Raw genomic sequence first — 16825 nt, 5'->3', positions numbered from 1 at the left:
AAACCACCTAATGGTAATTTCTGTAAAAAGCTTCCTCTAATTTGCTTCATATTTATCAGGACACTTTCCAGCATTTTGAAATGATATTAGTTTTCTGAGTGAGTCCACAGGGAATTATAAACTTTACTGGGCTTTATTTTAGTGCCAGCCTTTCATCAGAGGAGTCGTCACCTTTTTCAAACGGTCGAAGTCTTATTTTAGATCCTCAGAAGTTTTCCAGCTTTTCATCCTCCAGAAACTCAGTGAAGGGCCTGAGATCCTGAGCAGGAGACTCCTCAGAGACACACACTCCTCACACTCAGTCTGCTTTTAAAAGCCTCGGTGGTCTCATTGAATATTTTCAGCCTCAGCTGAAACACCTGAGCCTCGGTGTGGGCGATGTCACATGGTGCTGAAGCTCAGCCAATCAGCTTCCAGACAGGTAGTTGGAGTCAGAGAGGAGGTCGTGTTAATATTTCACTTCTAAAGCTCTCAGAGTCCAACAGTTTAATAATAATGAGGTTTGGAGCTGAAACATGTCTGACTTTGGGACAAGGGAACAGGAAGTGCTAACATGCTAACATGCTAACTGACTTCCTGGTTCAGGATCAGTCCTGCAGCTCTCTGTAAACTCACACTTCTAGAGCTGCAGCGATTAGTTGATTGACTGGAAATTAATTAGTTTGATCATCAATAAATTGTTCAAGTCATTTTTAAACATTTAAATCTTTAGCTCTTGGATTCTTCCTGTAGATCAGTCAGAGTTTTTAAACTTTATGAGTATTAATGCAGCTGACAAAATATGAGGATTTGTACAAGTCACAGCGACAGGATGTTTGATTTAACTGAGTCAGTCATTAAATCTTTTCTCGAAACAACAGAACAGCAGTGATGAAGGTCTGGATGACATCTGTGTTGGTGTGAAGTGTTTTAAAGTTTCGGAGGAGTTTTGCAGCAGTGATTCATCAGCTCGTCTGAGGCGGTTGGAGGTGAAATCAGAGTTCAACATGAGTTCGAAGTGACTCACGTTTCTTTATTCAGAGTTTTATTTATCGCTCCCGGAGCCCCGCCCTCTGTCTGATCCCAGGCGTGTGATTGGCTGACAGAGGAGGAGACCGGCAGACCTCAGAGAGACGCATGAATTAAACATCCTCCATCTTTAAAAAGTCTCAGAGCTCGTTAGCAGGAATAATTATCCAGACAGAGCGCCTGTTAGAGCTGACAAATGAAATCCATCCAGACCGAGGACTCAGGGAGTCCTGTTCATCTCACTCTCTGATTTTAATAGACAGATGTGACGCTCTGTTGTGGACTGTGAGGGTAAAGTAAAGTTAAAGACGAGCTTCAGTCCTCTCTGAAGGATCAGCCACAACATTAAAACCACCTGACTGTCACTGTGCAGGTCCTGGGGGTTGCAGATTGTTCCACAGATCCTGGATCAGATCAGGATCTATGGAGTTTGGAGTCCAGGTCAACACCTTGGGCTCCCTGTCGTGTTCCTCCAGACATTTCTGAGGCTTGGTGGTGGAGGCCCCTGACATTGGGGAGTGTTGTTACCACGGGGGGTGTTTAGCAGAACGTTGGACTGAAACCAGACTCATTAATCTGGATTTCACTCAGCTCACCTGTTAACCTGTGCCCAGGTATCCCAGAGGACCCTCAGGCTGCCGAGGTTTACTACAACCAGGACGGATTCGACTCGTGTTCAGAGGACGAAGACACAGAGACAGCTGCAGAGACACTTTACCTGTCCGACCCACAGGTGAGTCTGAGCCTCCTCGTTTCCACCAGCTCTCTCTGTGTTTGTTATATTTGTTTTATCTGAATGTTTCAGCTCTGAATCGTTCACTTATTAAAATCAATAAAAGATGAACACACACACCACACACACACACAGATGGAAAGATTCATATTGTGTCTCTGTGTTTACATTCAGCTCATCTTCATCTTTATCCAGTGTTGGAGGCCAAATATTATAATGTTTAGCTCCCTAATTAGGGCAGCAGAGCATAATGTGTGTGTGTGTGTGTGTGTGTGTGTGTGTGTGTGTGTGTGTGTGAGCATTAGCACGGATTATGATGAAACACACAGTGAGGATTTTGGTGGAGGCTGTGGAGGAGCTTTGATTTCAGCTGCTGGTTTCATGTGTTTTAATGTGACGAGAGCTCCGTTTGTTTTTGGGCTCAAATTATCATAATATGATTCTCACACACACACTGAGCTGAGCCCATTAAAACCTCTAATTAGAGACTCACACACACACACAGGCAAGGACAGGGCGTCCTGACCTGCTGTTAACTAAGTTGCATGTTATTAGCAGCTTATTTGCTGCGGAGGAAAATAATTCAGAAAGTGCATCTGTGCATTTTTCTTCAGCTGCATGTTGAGAATAATTTCATTCACTCAGTCCTGCTGCTGTTTTTAAAACCTCAGTTAATAAAGCTGCGTCTCAGCAGATTAAATTAAGATGTAGAAAATATTAATTCAGGGATAAAACAAACTGAGGAAGGAAACTAAATCAAATTCAGCATCAACAGATTAATGAGCTGTGTTCACTCACTTTGTCTCATTACAGCTGTTCTCAGATCTGTGGCTGTGTTGAATTGGGCTTTTTTCTCTCATCATCACTGATTCACCTGATCATCCTGATTAATCAGTCTGACTCAGGTCACATGATCAGGTGGGTCTTGTGCAGTTTGAGCAGCTCTGGGATCAGCTGCTGTCTTCAGCTCAGTTAGAAGCTGAGTGACTGCAGTGGAGTCTGACTCAGACTGACGTTTGAAGAAACTCTACTGACCCAGGTTCAGTGTTAATGTTCAGCCTGAGCTCCACGTCCTGGTCGCTCGGCTGATTCCTACAGTCTGAGGAGAGACGTCACGGATTCTGGCTGTGCAGAAACTAAGGTCGAAGCTTTGCTTAAAAACAGGAAGAGAACAAGAGGAGAAAAAAGATTTTTATTTCATCACGAGCGTTTCTCTCTTCCAGGACTTTAGCTAAAGGACGAGTCAGATCCCATTTTTTGGTAAACAGGAGCTCTGCATCTGAGGACGATTACAGCCAATTTATAACATCGCACCACGGGGACAAGTCCAATATACTGACTATAGGAGAGGGAGGGAGAGAGGGAGGGTTTGAAGGCCAGCAGCCAATTTGTGGTTGGGCCTCTGAGAAAGTGGGAGGCTGAGAGAGATTAAACCTATTTGTCACTGCTGATAGTGATGACAGAAAAAAGGGGAGAGAAGAGGAGAAGAAATGGAGCGAAACTGGAGATTGTGGAGCTGGATAATTAGTGGAGCTGAGACCAAAGAGAGAGAGACCAGGAGATAAAACAGCCTCCAACACTGAGACTTTATCTCTGCGTTGGTGGTTGTGGAGGAACTGTGATGCTATCATCGCTCTGAACTGGATGTTGTTTAAAAATGTTTGATTTTTGTGTCCAGTGCTGTTTTTAGATGGAGAGAAACGATGGAACAACGTCGACGACTTAAGACTAGATCTGTCAAAGTTCACACGATAACAACACATTAACAGAAATTCCTTGTGATGCCACAAATTGTTTGAGCGCACAATTAATACCTGTGCATCCTGTGATGAGTGACGCAGCAGTAATGTTGTGGTTGGCGACCAGAAACAAACCTTCCTTGAGCAGAAATGGATGAAGAACAGGTTCGTCTGAACAGCGAGTTCAGCTTCAAAGCTCTGCTGATGGTTCTCTCAACAAGACCTAAAGTTATTTGTCCATGTGACCTGAGTTACCACCAGTATACGTCAAGTCTCAGATACCACTTGCTGAAGCGTATTTGTCCACTTCCATGTTGATAAGAAGATTAAAAACTTGAAAAATATCCGATTGAGGACAGATAAAAACTGTGCGAATTATCACGATTAAATATTTGAATGGATCGACAGCCCTGCTTTGGACAGATGCAAAACCAGAAACTTGCACAATGGGAGATCCTGAAAACCTGGTCCTGACCGGGCCGCAGGTTTGGCATAAATCCAGTTTTATTTATGGCAGTAAACCTCTGCTCAGAGGTCTGAGGCGACTCCAGAGGAAAAGTTATTGCTTCATTAAAATCTGAGAGGTTCATCCTCTGAGGAGCAGGGACGCCATCAGTCATTGTTTGAAATGAAAGCCATAAATGTTCCTGAATGATGAACAGCAGCACTTTGATGTGTCTGTCAGTTATTACTGTGTGGACAGCTGCTGATAACAGTGAGGAAAAATAGCAGACAGTTTGTCATAGAAAGCTGATATTTGCTGTTGGTTCAGCAGCAGAGATGCAGAGTGATACAGGGAGCTGGTTGAGTCTGAGTGGGAGCAGCTTCATCTCTCTCTGTGTAATCAGGTGAAGAGAGAGCAGCAGCAGGGTGAAATACCTCCATCACTCCTCTCCTCCGCTGAAATCTCCCCCAGGACTTCATCAGCATGAGCTCGGCTGCTGCAGGTGCTGAATGTGATTCCATTACACAACGTTCAGGGAGAGTTTCAGAGCTGGAGGCTGCACCGAGGAGGATTTTACCGTCCCACAGCACAGAGAAAAGACAGAGTATGTGATGAGAGACGTCGTGTGACTGAGAGCAATGAATCTGTTTCTATAACTCACTCACATTTGGATGTAAATGGATGATTTTATATCATGTATTCATAAACCTGAGAGCACCCGCCTGCACTGGAGGCTCAGTCAAACCTAAATTGTAGTTCAGCTGCTAAATTGACGGCTCGGCACCACAGTCTGCAGTCACACAGTCTGTGGTTCACAGCTCATGGAGACACTTTAAAATACCCAGCGGCAGTTTGCTGCAATTTGCTAAATTAAAATATTGCACTCCTCCTCTGAGTCGTAACCCAGTCAGACACAAAACACATTAATATTTTTAGATTCAGTTCAATTTATCAGAGGAAATCATCATCACTGAGGTCCATCACAAATAAACATCCACAACTCTGCTCTGAAATCACTGAAAAAAGATGTTTCTAACTGCAGAACTGCAGGGGTCAATATATGGACTAACTTATCAGAGGAGAGGAAACACCCTAACAGTACTAAACGCAGCTCAAATTATAATAAATCATCCAAATCTTAAATAAAAAGTAGGTCATGTTTACATCAACATCATGGGAACTGTGGTTCCAAAACTGTTCTATGTCTGGACCTGTCTTTGTCGCGTTTAAAGATTTTCTTCAGGATCGAAAGTAATTTGTCCTAAAAAAGGCTTGTATACAGTGCCACTGGCCTGCACACTGAAGGACACATAATAATTGCTGCGCTGATTATGAATAATGAATAAATGTGAGTGAGAAGACTAATTGGACGGAGTCAGTTTCAGTCTGGGTCAGTGTTGAGAGTCAGACGATAAAAGATTTTTTTCTGTGTGCAGCTCCATGTGAGAGAAAACTGTCAGAGATAAAACAGGAAAGTTGTGTTGAGCTGGTGTTTGTGTCTTTATCACATCCAACTGTCCTGCTCATGATTTCCTCTGAAGCAGTGAAGCCGAGATCTTAACAAGTGTTGACTGCAGCTTAAATGTTTGAAATGACTTTAATTGGACTGTGAATCAGTGAAACTTGATTTTCTCCTTCCAGACATCATCATCATCAACATGTCTCTGCTTCATCGGCCTGTTGGTTTCACAGAGATGATGACTGAGATAAAACTGACACATTTATATTAATGTGTTGGCTGTGTAACACACAGGTGCTCATTACACTGTCAGAAAACTGTGCACTCTAAATGTAAATGAAAGTGTGATATTTTTCTACTCTGAAGAATTTCAGGGCACAGTGGTAAAGTTATTTTAAGGTGGAATGAGCAAGATGATCCATCTGTCCTCAGAAGAAAAACAAAAACACATTTCCATCTTCTTTGTTCCACACGAGGTTTAAAAGTCAGAGCAGCGTCAAACCAAATCCCCTGATATTTCTAAGATTCAAGGACTTCATGGGCCTGTTGTGAGACTCCCTTCACACAAATATCAACAGTTTGTAAATATATCTGTGTGGATGGCAGGAGGATGTAAGAAAGAATTCATCAGCGTTCACAACAACAAAAACAACAATGAGAATGAGAGTGGTGTAAACTTTAGGTATGTTTGCATTAATTCATTCTTTGGCATTAAAGGAAGTTGGACCACATCCTCAGCTCAGTGTGAGTGAGCCTGAAGTAAGGCCAGAGGCTTCACTTTGCCTGAGTGAGAGGTCCTGCAGACATGACAAAAATGTTACAGGTAGACTATCATTTGGATGAAGCTTGAGTTGGAGAGGAACCTTTCAAATAAAAGACAGTATCGTCTGCGTAACGGTTGAACTCAGACAAATTAAACATTTATTTAGGTTTGGGAAAAATGGTTTGTTATCTCATCAATCTCTATAAAAGATGTTAATACCTGCCTCAAATCAACATTAACTCTGTCATTATTCAACACACAACACAATTTTTCCTCAACTTTAACCAGTGTGTTGCTGATGTAAATAACTACATGTGGTCGCAGCTTTTTAAAGGTTTCATTTGAAGAAGCTGGTACTCTGAAGAACCTGAAGGTTGATTTGAAACTTTTGACCAACGTTTGATCCATTAACATGGATGGATGATGATGGATGGATGATACTGTAGATGGATGATGTAATGATGTAGATGGATGGATGGATGATAATATCACAGGATGTAATGTTTTGGGTTTTGTTGTCCTTAGGTCAGTGAGCTGGAGGCCATGATGAAGCACATGCAGAAAGTTCTGGAAGAGGAGCTGAGTGGTGAGTCTGTACTCTGTATATAATTTTTTTCCCATGATGCTTTGCGCTTTCTGTGTAACACGCACACACTCACAGCAGGTTTACATTGTGTTCATTGTGTTTACAAAATACGAAAATTTGATTTATTCACCGTTGTTACGTCACTTTAACTCATTTGTTTTTTCTGCTCCACCTCTGGATCAATCTTTAAAATAATTTACTAATTACGATTTCTATATCTAATTTATTTGTTATGAGCATGTTGAATCTCCTTGTTATTAGAGTTTTAAATCGGTTGGATGTTTAACCCTGCAGTCCTCTTTCTCTGTCTTCACTTTTATTCTTCCCTCTTTCTGCCCCCTCCCCCTCCTCTTCATCATGACTCCCCTCCTCCCCCCTCCCTCCCTCTCGTCTCTTGGCCTGGTTCAGTCACAATCCGCCCTCTGCTCTGAAACCTGTTCGTCTCACTCCACTGACCTCAGAAAAAATAAAAACCTCCACATGAAACTTTGCTCCTTCTCACCTCCTGTCAGAGGAAACAGGGACTTCGCCTCCTGCGTCTTTACAGAAACTGAGAAATCTTCCACATTGTTCATCTTTATTTTCCTTCTTTATATTAGGTTTAGGTTTTATTTAGTTTAAGCTTTAGCTGAAACTCTGACATGAATTTTATCTTCTCTTCTTAATCACTGTTGTACAGTGTTTCTATGAGCAGAGATTACAGCATTAAAAAAAATCTGAGATCAACAACAGAAAAAGAAATAATACAGTAAATAAGGAAGAAAACAGACAAGTCAGTGACAGCAGTTACATTTTCAGAAGTTTTAAGGAAATATTAATCTTTCTTCTATTGATTAGAAATTAAAGCATCAATTAACTTTTCCATCTTTACTCACATAATCTACCTTAAACGTTTTTAGGATAAACAGATGAATGAATATAAATTCTCTAATAAAAGCTGATAGTTAACAGAAATACTTGAACTCTAACAAGATAAATTCAGTATGATGTTTACTTCCAGTGAAACTCAGCACTTACTACACAAGTTTCAAAGTAAAAGCTTATCGGCAAGCTACTGAAAAGCTTTTAATATGGAAAGATTTCAGTTGTACTCACAGTATCTTAAATGTTCATTTAGGTTTACTTCAGTCTGGACTATTTCCCACAAATGTGTCAGTCTTACCATAAACCACCACCAGAATGTGGCTGATGGGAACAGCTGCAGTTATTTCAGATTATTTATAAGGGTTTACATCTGGGTCAACCTGCCAGCTGACTTCATCACCCTGCTCTCCTCCTCCATTTGATTTGGCTCCTCGTCTGTTTACTCCAGTGAAATGATTTGCAATCATCCTTATAATAGTTCTCGGGGTAAATCCACCATTGTATTTAGCATATTGAGTTTCATTAGAAGACAGTAAAACAGCAGTAAACAAACCAGCGTGTGCAGGGTGATTAGGTCAGGTGCCAAGTTTCTCCAGATATAATTCAGTATAATGGTCGTTCCAGGAGGCTGGTTTCTGTGTTTACTTTCAGATTCACAGACAAGTGTTTAACATGACTGATAACAATCATGTTTGTTTGGAGAGAAGTTGGAGGCTCATGCTGCTTCTCTGAAGTACAACAGAGGTTATTATGACCCATGAAGCCACAACAGACACACATATCAGAAATATTCTCCTTTAACAGCAACAGGAAAAACTACAGAGAAGAAGAGACTGTAAATAACTGAAGTGTTGTTAACCAGAGAAAGTGTTTTTCACAAAGTGGTGAGTCTGCTGAATTAGAAAAAACAAGAATTCTACTGAATTCATCAAGGCAACAAATAAACATGGAGGAAGTGTTGGAGGAACTATTAAACAGAGGAAATCAGAAATCTGTCTGAGATCACTCTGTCTTACTCCTGTGAACAGAAAACAAACAGATTTATTCTGGTTTAATAAAAATGTTTAGTTTAGATGGAAATCACACCGACCCATCTGAAAAAAAAAAAAAAAAAAACTGTTGACATGTAAATTCATACAAATTGTCCTGTGTCCGTTTCTGTAAATTCTTCCATTAAAGAAGAGATTGAAAAGGCAGGAGACTTGATTTTTTTTATTTTTCTGACTGAATCACAGAGAACACCGCTCTGACTGTTGGAATATGAATGAGAACGTGTGTTTCTGTGTTCTTATTCATGAATTCACTCATGTTCTATGTATGCACATATTTCCACATGTATGTGCACCTGTTTGCACATGCCGCTGGTTGCCACGGTTACAACAAATCAATGAAGGAGCCTCGGCCGCCAGTCGTTCTGTCGTCAGATTTTAGGGTTTATTTTTTAATGAGTCACGTAACAAACAAAAACCATTTAAAAGATGTGGTTACAGAATGAATTCTTGATTATAAAAGTAATGAATGTTAGATAGAGAAATGATTTGGTTTCCAATGAGGCAGAAAGGTTGAACAGACAAAGTTATGTTGGTTTGCGATGAAAGGACTGACATTTAGGGAACAGCTGTGTTTTTATTAAATTAAGTTGCATTTATTGTTATTTTAAGATTTAGATCTGAATTAAATCAAATCACAGCAGTTTAACAAAGTGAATTTTAGAATGCAAAAAATCCTGATCAACAACACCAGCTGCTTTATCAAGAATTATTCCATCGTCAGTTAATAAATGATTAAAATACCAAATTAGTGAACCCAGACTGAATATTGTGTTCAATAGGATACTGTGATAATTGGATTTTAATTGGTTTGTGATGTATGTGGAACATATTGTGTAATTAATAAAGGTCTGGAGGTGTTGAGCTGCACTTTTTCATGCACAATTATTATTCATATACTTTATGAGTCAATAAGGAAAGGTTAAACAAGTCAGCAAGTAGATAACAGAAAAAAACAGAAGTTCCCTTCCTTCAGCACATTTCCTCGTCCTGATGGTCGGCTCACTGTTAGAGTTGAGGGATGGACTTATTGTTCCCCTGAGGAGCCACAGCAACAGACCACGGCCTCAGCAGCGATAAACAGCCATTAAATCCTCTGGTATTTAGCTTCTAGTAAATGGACAAAAGATCTGGAGCAGCTCAGAGACCATTATCCTGATTTACTGTCCGATCATTAGCTGTTAAACAGGAGCTCAGAGTCAGTTTGTGCTGTGCTGGTGTTTCTGACTGAGGTCTGCAGATAAAGAGCAGCTGGTTTGTTTTTAATTCAGCCACTGGGAGAAGATCAGAGTCAGACTGAAAGGACAAGAAGAGACAGACCAACAAAGTTTTGCTGAAAATTTGCAGATGAGTATTTGAGTGAAGAGTTGAAATACTGAAAGAAGTGAAGTGGCAGTTAAAATACAGATGTTGACAGAAAAGTTGAAGAAAACTGAAGTGTCTTTGTTTCAATTTAGGAATAAACACTGAGTGAAGATGAAGTGTCTTTGTAAGAGGTAATGAGGCTAGAAGGGTCAAATGGGCTCATTGTAAAAGAAGGAGTGATGAAAGCAGTTGATGTGGAAGAGAATTGAAGTGAAGTGTTAAACAATAATGGGCGAAAGCAGTTGAAGTGTCATTTCATAACAGAGATGAAAGCATGTAAGTGATTATAGCAAACTCAGATGAAAAGATGAAAGCAGTTAAAGTGTCAGGGCTGAAAGCAGGTTTTCAGAAGCAGACTGAGAAATGAAAGCAGTTGAAATGTGGAAAAGAACTTCAGATTTCAGCTCTCTGCTGTAAGCAGTTGAAGTGTCTGACAGCCATTAAAGGTCTAGGAGTAGTTTGACTGTCACAATAGAAACAGTTCAACTCTCAGAGTGAAAGCAGTTGCAGTGTCAGTGAAAGTAAAAGAATTTCACTTCAGAGCTGATTTTTAAGGGCTTCAGGTTTAATGATGCCTAAAGAGGTGTGAGCTCTGTGGGGTCATCTGCTCCTCCACAGCCAGACCTCGTTAACATTCACAGCTCGTTACAGCTCAGAGTTTGTTAGAATCAAGAGCCTCGTTAAGATTCAAACATCGTTAACGCTCACAACCTGTCAAGACTCAAACTCAAACGTCACATCTTTAATTTTCATTATGGGTTTTCAGCCTCTTCGTGTCTCAGTTCTCTCAGCTCTTATTTCCGTTTGAAGTCGGTGGGTTTTATTTTCAGTTTAGTGTGTGTGTGAAGCAGAGATGGAGAAAGGATGTGTGTTTAGATTCTGGCAGCAGCACATATCCTGCCATTATAATCCCATTAGATCACCTCCACAGACTCTACTGTGCTTTTATTAATGGAGTGAGAGCTGCTCAGGCAGGGAGAGAGGGGGAGAATACACCTCCACCAGATCTGAACTGAAACCAAATCTAATGATGGGAATAATGATATTTAATATTCTGTCTCCATCAGTGTTCTGTTGTTTCTATCTTTACACCAGGAGAGCCAGTGGAGCCTGAGGCCCCTTCAGAGCCCCCAGGAGCCCCAGATGATCAACAGCAGCCTGCTGGAGACCAGAATCCAACACCTGAGAGAGTGAGTCTGACTGGGGCTTTTATTATGGAGTTTACAGGTCCAGTTGTCTGCAGTGCGTCAGACACTGCAGAGACGTGGACCAGAGTCGAGCCCACATCCTGACTGTGGTTTAATGCTGACCAGAAATAACTGAACCCATCTTTTCTACCTTTATTATGTATCAGGTCCACTTCAACTCACTGCAGTCTGTGGCCTGGCAGTACTCGGGTTAGGTTTAGCCTTCAGTTAAATGTCATGTCTCATGCAGACTTTTCTATAATAAACCAAGAGCCCATTTTATCACAGGTCTTTGGAAAAGAGAGGAATGAGAGGTCATTCTTTAAATGTGATACAACACATCGTACAGACTGAACACACAGACTCTGACAGACAGCAGTAAATACAGCAGTAAACACAGCAGAGCTTTAGAGACGATACGAATATGAAAACATCTCGGAGGTGGCAGAGTGGTGCCTGTAAACAGCACATTACCTGAGGAATGTATCACGTCGCTTCCTAAAATAACACTGATGTTGTTAAATCCTGTCAGACATAAAGACCCAATCCTCTCCAAATATTAATTCACTTATTTTTAGCTAACTAATACCCTCCAGGTATTTTTGCTCAGTCACTGAAGTCTTTGTGAACAGTCTGCTCTGTGTTTACACCTGTTTCAGAGACTGTTGCATGTTATTTTATCTAATCTTTCCTTAACAATCAGAGGTGTAGATCTGCTGGAGCGAACAGAACAACACTCTGACATTTATTTTCTCCAAACAAAGAGACAGAAGAGTCACAGTTCACAAAATCCAGTTTAAATTCATCCACACTTGAAGGTCCAACCACGACTGAAGCTTCGTCAAAGTGAGAAGATAAAATCTAACTGAATGGTCAAAGTTGTCTTATTGACATTTAAGGTGTTACATACTGAGTAACATGCAGGTCACAGGAGCTGCTGGAAGCCTCTGAGCAGCACAATGATCATTCACAATATATACAGAGTCCTGCAGCACTGATCCTAAAACCAGGAAGTCAGTTAGCATGTTAGCATGTTAGCACTCCTGTTCCCTCGTCCCAAAGTCAAGTCTGAAATAAGGTCTGTGGCTTGAACACAAGCTCAAGACTTGTGTTCATTCACCTGCAGCTTAATGCTAAGCTAATTCTAATGCTAACACTACTGTCTGCTGCGTAATATTCTCAACATGATGAAACTGTTCAGAGTCAGTCTAACGTTGGATTGTGTTGGTTATTGTTGACACATGTATCACAGGTGCAGTTAAACAAACTCTGTTCCCAGTTATAATGAAGCTGTACTGTGGTCATGATACCTGTGCAGAGTGTGTTTAGTTTTCTGTAGGTGTAACATCATGTGGACTGCAGCTCGTCTTCTACTCTAACTGCTGATAAACGTCGACTTTCCCTCTGCTGAATCTGAGGTGTGGGCTCAGATTTAAGCTCCGTGTCTCTGTGAGCGTCAGGGAAAAGTTTAATTTAACATAATCTAATTATTCCAGACAAACACGGAGCCTGGAGCTGCAGCGTGTCGCTGTGATGTGAACCTGATTCAGTTTGTCTGTGCAGATGAATCTGAGAGAATAAACAGGCAGAGACAATAACACATCACAAAGACCTTCTAATGAAATCATCCTTCACAACAGAAACTGAAACCTCTCTCACACAGTTACTGTCTCCCTCGCTCGCCCTCTCACCTGCAGCACCAGGTGTGATCATACAGCAGGTTAGAAAACAATCTGATGTGTTCACTGTCCTGCGTCTTTGTTCAGGACTTCAGGTGTTGAGTTTGCTTTGTCCTAAGCTGCTCTCTGTTCGTTCCCTCCGGTCTCTCTTGTGTTTGGAAACTCGGTCTCCTCTCGAACGTTCACCGACTGTTCAGAGAAAATGATCATCTGTGGTTAATGTTGATCAGCTGATGGAGCCACATCGAGGACTGACCAATCACAGCTGTCAATCATCACCTCACGCCCTCTTTCTCTAGCATCAAATAACTAAAATTATCCTCCTCAGTGTGACACAGTATCAGACTGTTCAGCTTTGTCTGTTTCACAGTTATCCAATTGACTGATTTCACATGTTCAGAGCACTCCCACAGAGGATCTATACGACTGTGATGTTACTGTGTTTAATTAAACCTGTCTGATAAGAGCTGATGACTGACGGACTCTACACATCAGGTGCAGCTGAAACAGGATGTGAAGCAGTTTGTGATGAAAACATGTTGATAATCACGTGTTTGAGTTTCCAGCTGATAAACCTGTCAGACTGTTTCAGCTCCTCCTCTGATTGGCCGACAGTGGCAGGTGTAGGGTCGTGTGATGGCAGGGGGACGATGGAACGGAGACTCCGGTGCTCCCCGCTTCGATTAGGGTCAGCTGGTCGCCATGACAACAGCATCTCACACACACACACACACACACACACACACAGCTGCTCTGTGTGGGAATTAAAGGCTGTCAGCTCTCACAGACCTGAGGACAGAGAGCGTCACACAGCTCAGTGTTCAGGTTCAGCTGCTGTGATCGTGGTGTATTGATCATGTTTGATAATGATCAGAATCACAGTCGTTTGGATTAAATGTGTTGGTTCTTGTAAACAGCAGATCCTTGTTAAATCACCTCCCATGTGAATAACTGACCTGAAATATTTAGTCAGAGTGAAAAAGCTTGTGAATGTAACCGCAGCTAAAACTGCTCAAAATTCATCCAAGAATCTGTTCTTTCTTTAATATCCAGTGATGTTTGGTGTCAGTTTGTTCCCTTAAGCAGCAGCTCAGACATTAATCCTCCTCCTGCTGCTGCTGCAGAGATTCCATCAGAGCAGGGAAGTTTGTGAGAAGAAATCCAAGTTTGGAGAAATCAATAAATCATCATTTTTTTCTTCTTGTGAATACAGAGTCTGGTTTCTGCTCCGTGAAGTTTCACCTGTCTCACAACACAACACTGAACATGGAAACGCTGGCTAACCACTGATGAAGATAAAGGAAAGTGTAAAGTTTTCCACTGAGACAGCTGCTCCAACAGAGTTTGGACTTTAATGGATTTGCTAAATCAGATGGAAACATGAACTCAGATGTAAAGAGCTGACTTCAGAGACAACAGGAAGAGTGTTTCTCTCAGGTTGGAAACATGTCCTGCATCGACAATCAGCCGTCTGACTCCAGAGGAAAGAAGAGGGAGGATGAGTGTTGTCAGGTGATCTGAGAGCTGCTGTCCGTCACTCTGAGAGACGCCAGTTTACCTGCTGTCAGGAGCTGAAACACAGAGTCAAACACCTGTGACGGACCGAGATAAACAGGAAGGACGTCCCCTGAGGAGGAGGAGGAGACATGGAGTCAAACTGCAGAAACATCCTCAGACATTCAGCAGGTTGAAGCTGCTGAATGTGTTTACTGCACAGACGTGTTTCTGGAGCGTGAGAACGTTTTTTTGACGACAAGGACTTTGACAGGAAGATGGTTTTTTATTGAATACTATTATATTTGAAAAGTGAGGACCATCTTAAGAAAGTAAGAATATTTTTGGAAGGTGAGGGAAGTCCAGTGCCGGCTTCTTTAGGCTGTTTGAGGGTTTAGACTGTTTTTGTGGACAGACACCAACAAACAAGTTTTCTCGTCTTGTTCTTCAGCAGCGACTGAAGAAAATGTGAGTTTATGTGAACATGTGCAGTGACTCACTTTCCATGACCGCGAGCATGAAAACAAAATGACCCGAAGGCGGCCCGCCCCCCCAACAGCTCCCCCAAGAAATTAAAGAAAAAAGAAGTAAAAATTAAGGAAACTAAATTATTTATCTAATTTATGTGCCGTTAGTTTCATTTCAGCTAACCCCAGCTCACGTGTACAGCTCATTACGTTAAGTGCAATAAAAGCTCCAAGTGTTAAAAGTCTCTGTAAAATCGTAGATGGACAGACATCTCAAACCTCTGACAGTCAGACTGACGGAAACGTTTCTGCTCGGTTATGTGGTCTACTCCTCTGAAGTATCAGTGTTTGCCTCCAGTTGTTCCTCTGTTTAGCCTCTAGCTAACAGCGTGACTGAATCGATGACTTCAGTCCCAAAAGGGTCAATAGTGTGTAAATACAACCACACACACACAGATATTGTCGTACTTCCTGCTGAGCAGTCGTACCTGTGTACAGAGACAGCAGGTCGCATGTATAAACCAAACAACCTGCTGCTGTGAATCGATCTGACTTCATTTAAAATTCAGTCTGAGCTGAAAACATGCTGAGCTGATTCAGTCCCTGTGACACCTCAAACCTCTGACCTGTTCCTCTCCTCCCTGCAGGTCCATCTGTCGTCGTCTGGGTTCAGACGTTTTCCAGAAGCTGTATGAGAACCTGAAGGAGGCCAGGCGGCGGGGGGACGGTGTCACAGAGGAAGCTGTAAACCGTCCAGAGGATGAAGCAGATGTTGATTTCCAGGTCGATCAGCTGCTGTTCTATGAAGAAGAGCTGCAGAGAGTGAGACGGCTGCAGGACGACAGACCACCTGTCTGACTGTCTGTCTCTAAAACAACTTTATCATACAACTTTATCATTAGGAAGAACCCTTTCCATGTAAACTGTAAGCTGTATCATGACTTCAAAAGATAATAAATCATAAAAATCTCTCTTATCTGGGAACTGGATTTATTTAGAGTATTCCAGACATCCTTCTCCACAGCAGCGTTTTCCAGCTCCTCCTGGAGGATCCTGAGGTGTTTCCAGGCCAGAGGAGATATATAATCCCTCCAGTGAGTTCTGGATCTACCCAGAGGTCTTATCCCAGGTGGAGGCATCCTAACCAGAAACCTGAACCTTCCTCAGACTTGAAGGTGCTGACTGTCGTCTTGACAGAGAAACCACCCCAGTGAATAGAACCACATCATCTGCAAAGAACAGCAACGTAATTATGAGGTTCCCAAACCAGACACTGTCCTGACCTGTCCGTGATTCTGTCCATGAATCATAAACAGGAACAGGAACAGGGGTCGACCTTAGTGGAGTCCAACACTGAAAATATGGAGTTTTCTCTCACACTCTCAAAGCTCCCACTTTGTTGTACTCAGTGGCCCCAGTACCCTGTTTCCACAGTACCCCCCCAACAGGGTCCCCTGGGGGACACGGTCGTAAGCCTTCCAGAGAGTTTTTCCTTCGATTGTTGCCCCTGAATTTCCTGAGGATAAGGCTCAAGTAAAAGTATGTTAAAGTGATTATTTTTACTGCTGTTGTTCTGTGTGGTGATAATCAGCATCTCCTTCTGTCTGAATCTGCAGCACTTACAGTTTTTAACAGCCACAGATCCAGAATGTGAAGCAGAACCTGGCTGATCTGAGTCCTGACAGCACGATGAAGCTTCCTGCTGAGATCAGAGACCCAGGCTGCAGGTGTGTGTTGTCGTGTGTCTCCACAGTTCGTGTCACGGCTCACAGAGATCAGCATTTTATCAAACCGCCGCCTCTTTGTATTGAGAGCTTTGTTTCATCTGATGATCCAGTCGAATACCGTCTGTTAAATTATCAAGCATAACATCAGGGACACGAACCACAGAGCTGCTGAACTTCACGACACTGGATTTAAAATGAATCCCTGACTCTCACTCGTGACATCTTGACGTGATCTTTAACCGTCTCAGACGAGTTGTGAC

The 16825-nt window shown here is 42.0% G+C and overlaps 1 protein-coding gene across 2 annotated transcripts in view; it reads left to right on the top strand.

Annotated features, from left to right (window-relative positions):
* The window catches only part of nek11 (NIMA-related kinase 11), a 39615-nt gene extending 23806 nt beyond the window's left edge, over nt 1–15809 (top strand). For both annotated transcript variants that reach the window (XM_018674064.2, XM_018674066.2), the window contains exons 13-16: nt 1623–1741; nt 6673–6733; nt 11107–11201; nt 15486–15809. In XM_018674064.2, coding sequence (XP_018529580.1) covers nt 1623–1741; nt 6673–6733; nt 11107–11201; nt 15486–15533 — 323 coding nt within the window. In that variant the 3' untranslated portion in view covers nt 15534–15809. The remainder of the gene's footprint in view (nt 1–1622; nt 1742–6672; nt 6734–11106; nt 11202–15485) is intronic.
* Nucleotides 15810–16825: the final 1016 nt, after the last annotated feature.

This window comes from Lates calcarifer, linkage group LG15, assembly GCF_001640805.2.
Source record: "Lates calcarifer isolate ASB-BC8 linkage group LG15, TLL_Latcal_v3, whole genome shotgun sequence".
In the NCBI taxonomy this organism is placed as follows: Eukaryota; Metazoa; Chordata; class Actinopteri; family Centropomidae; genus Lates; species Lates calcarifer.
Note: the sequence above shows the minus strand (reverse complement) of the source record. Positions and strands in the feature narration are given on the sequence as shown.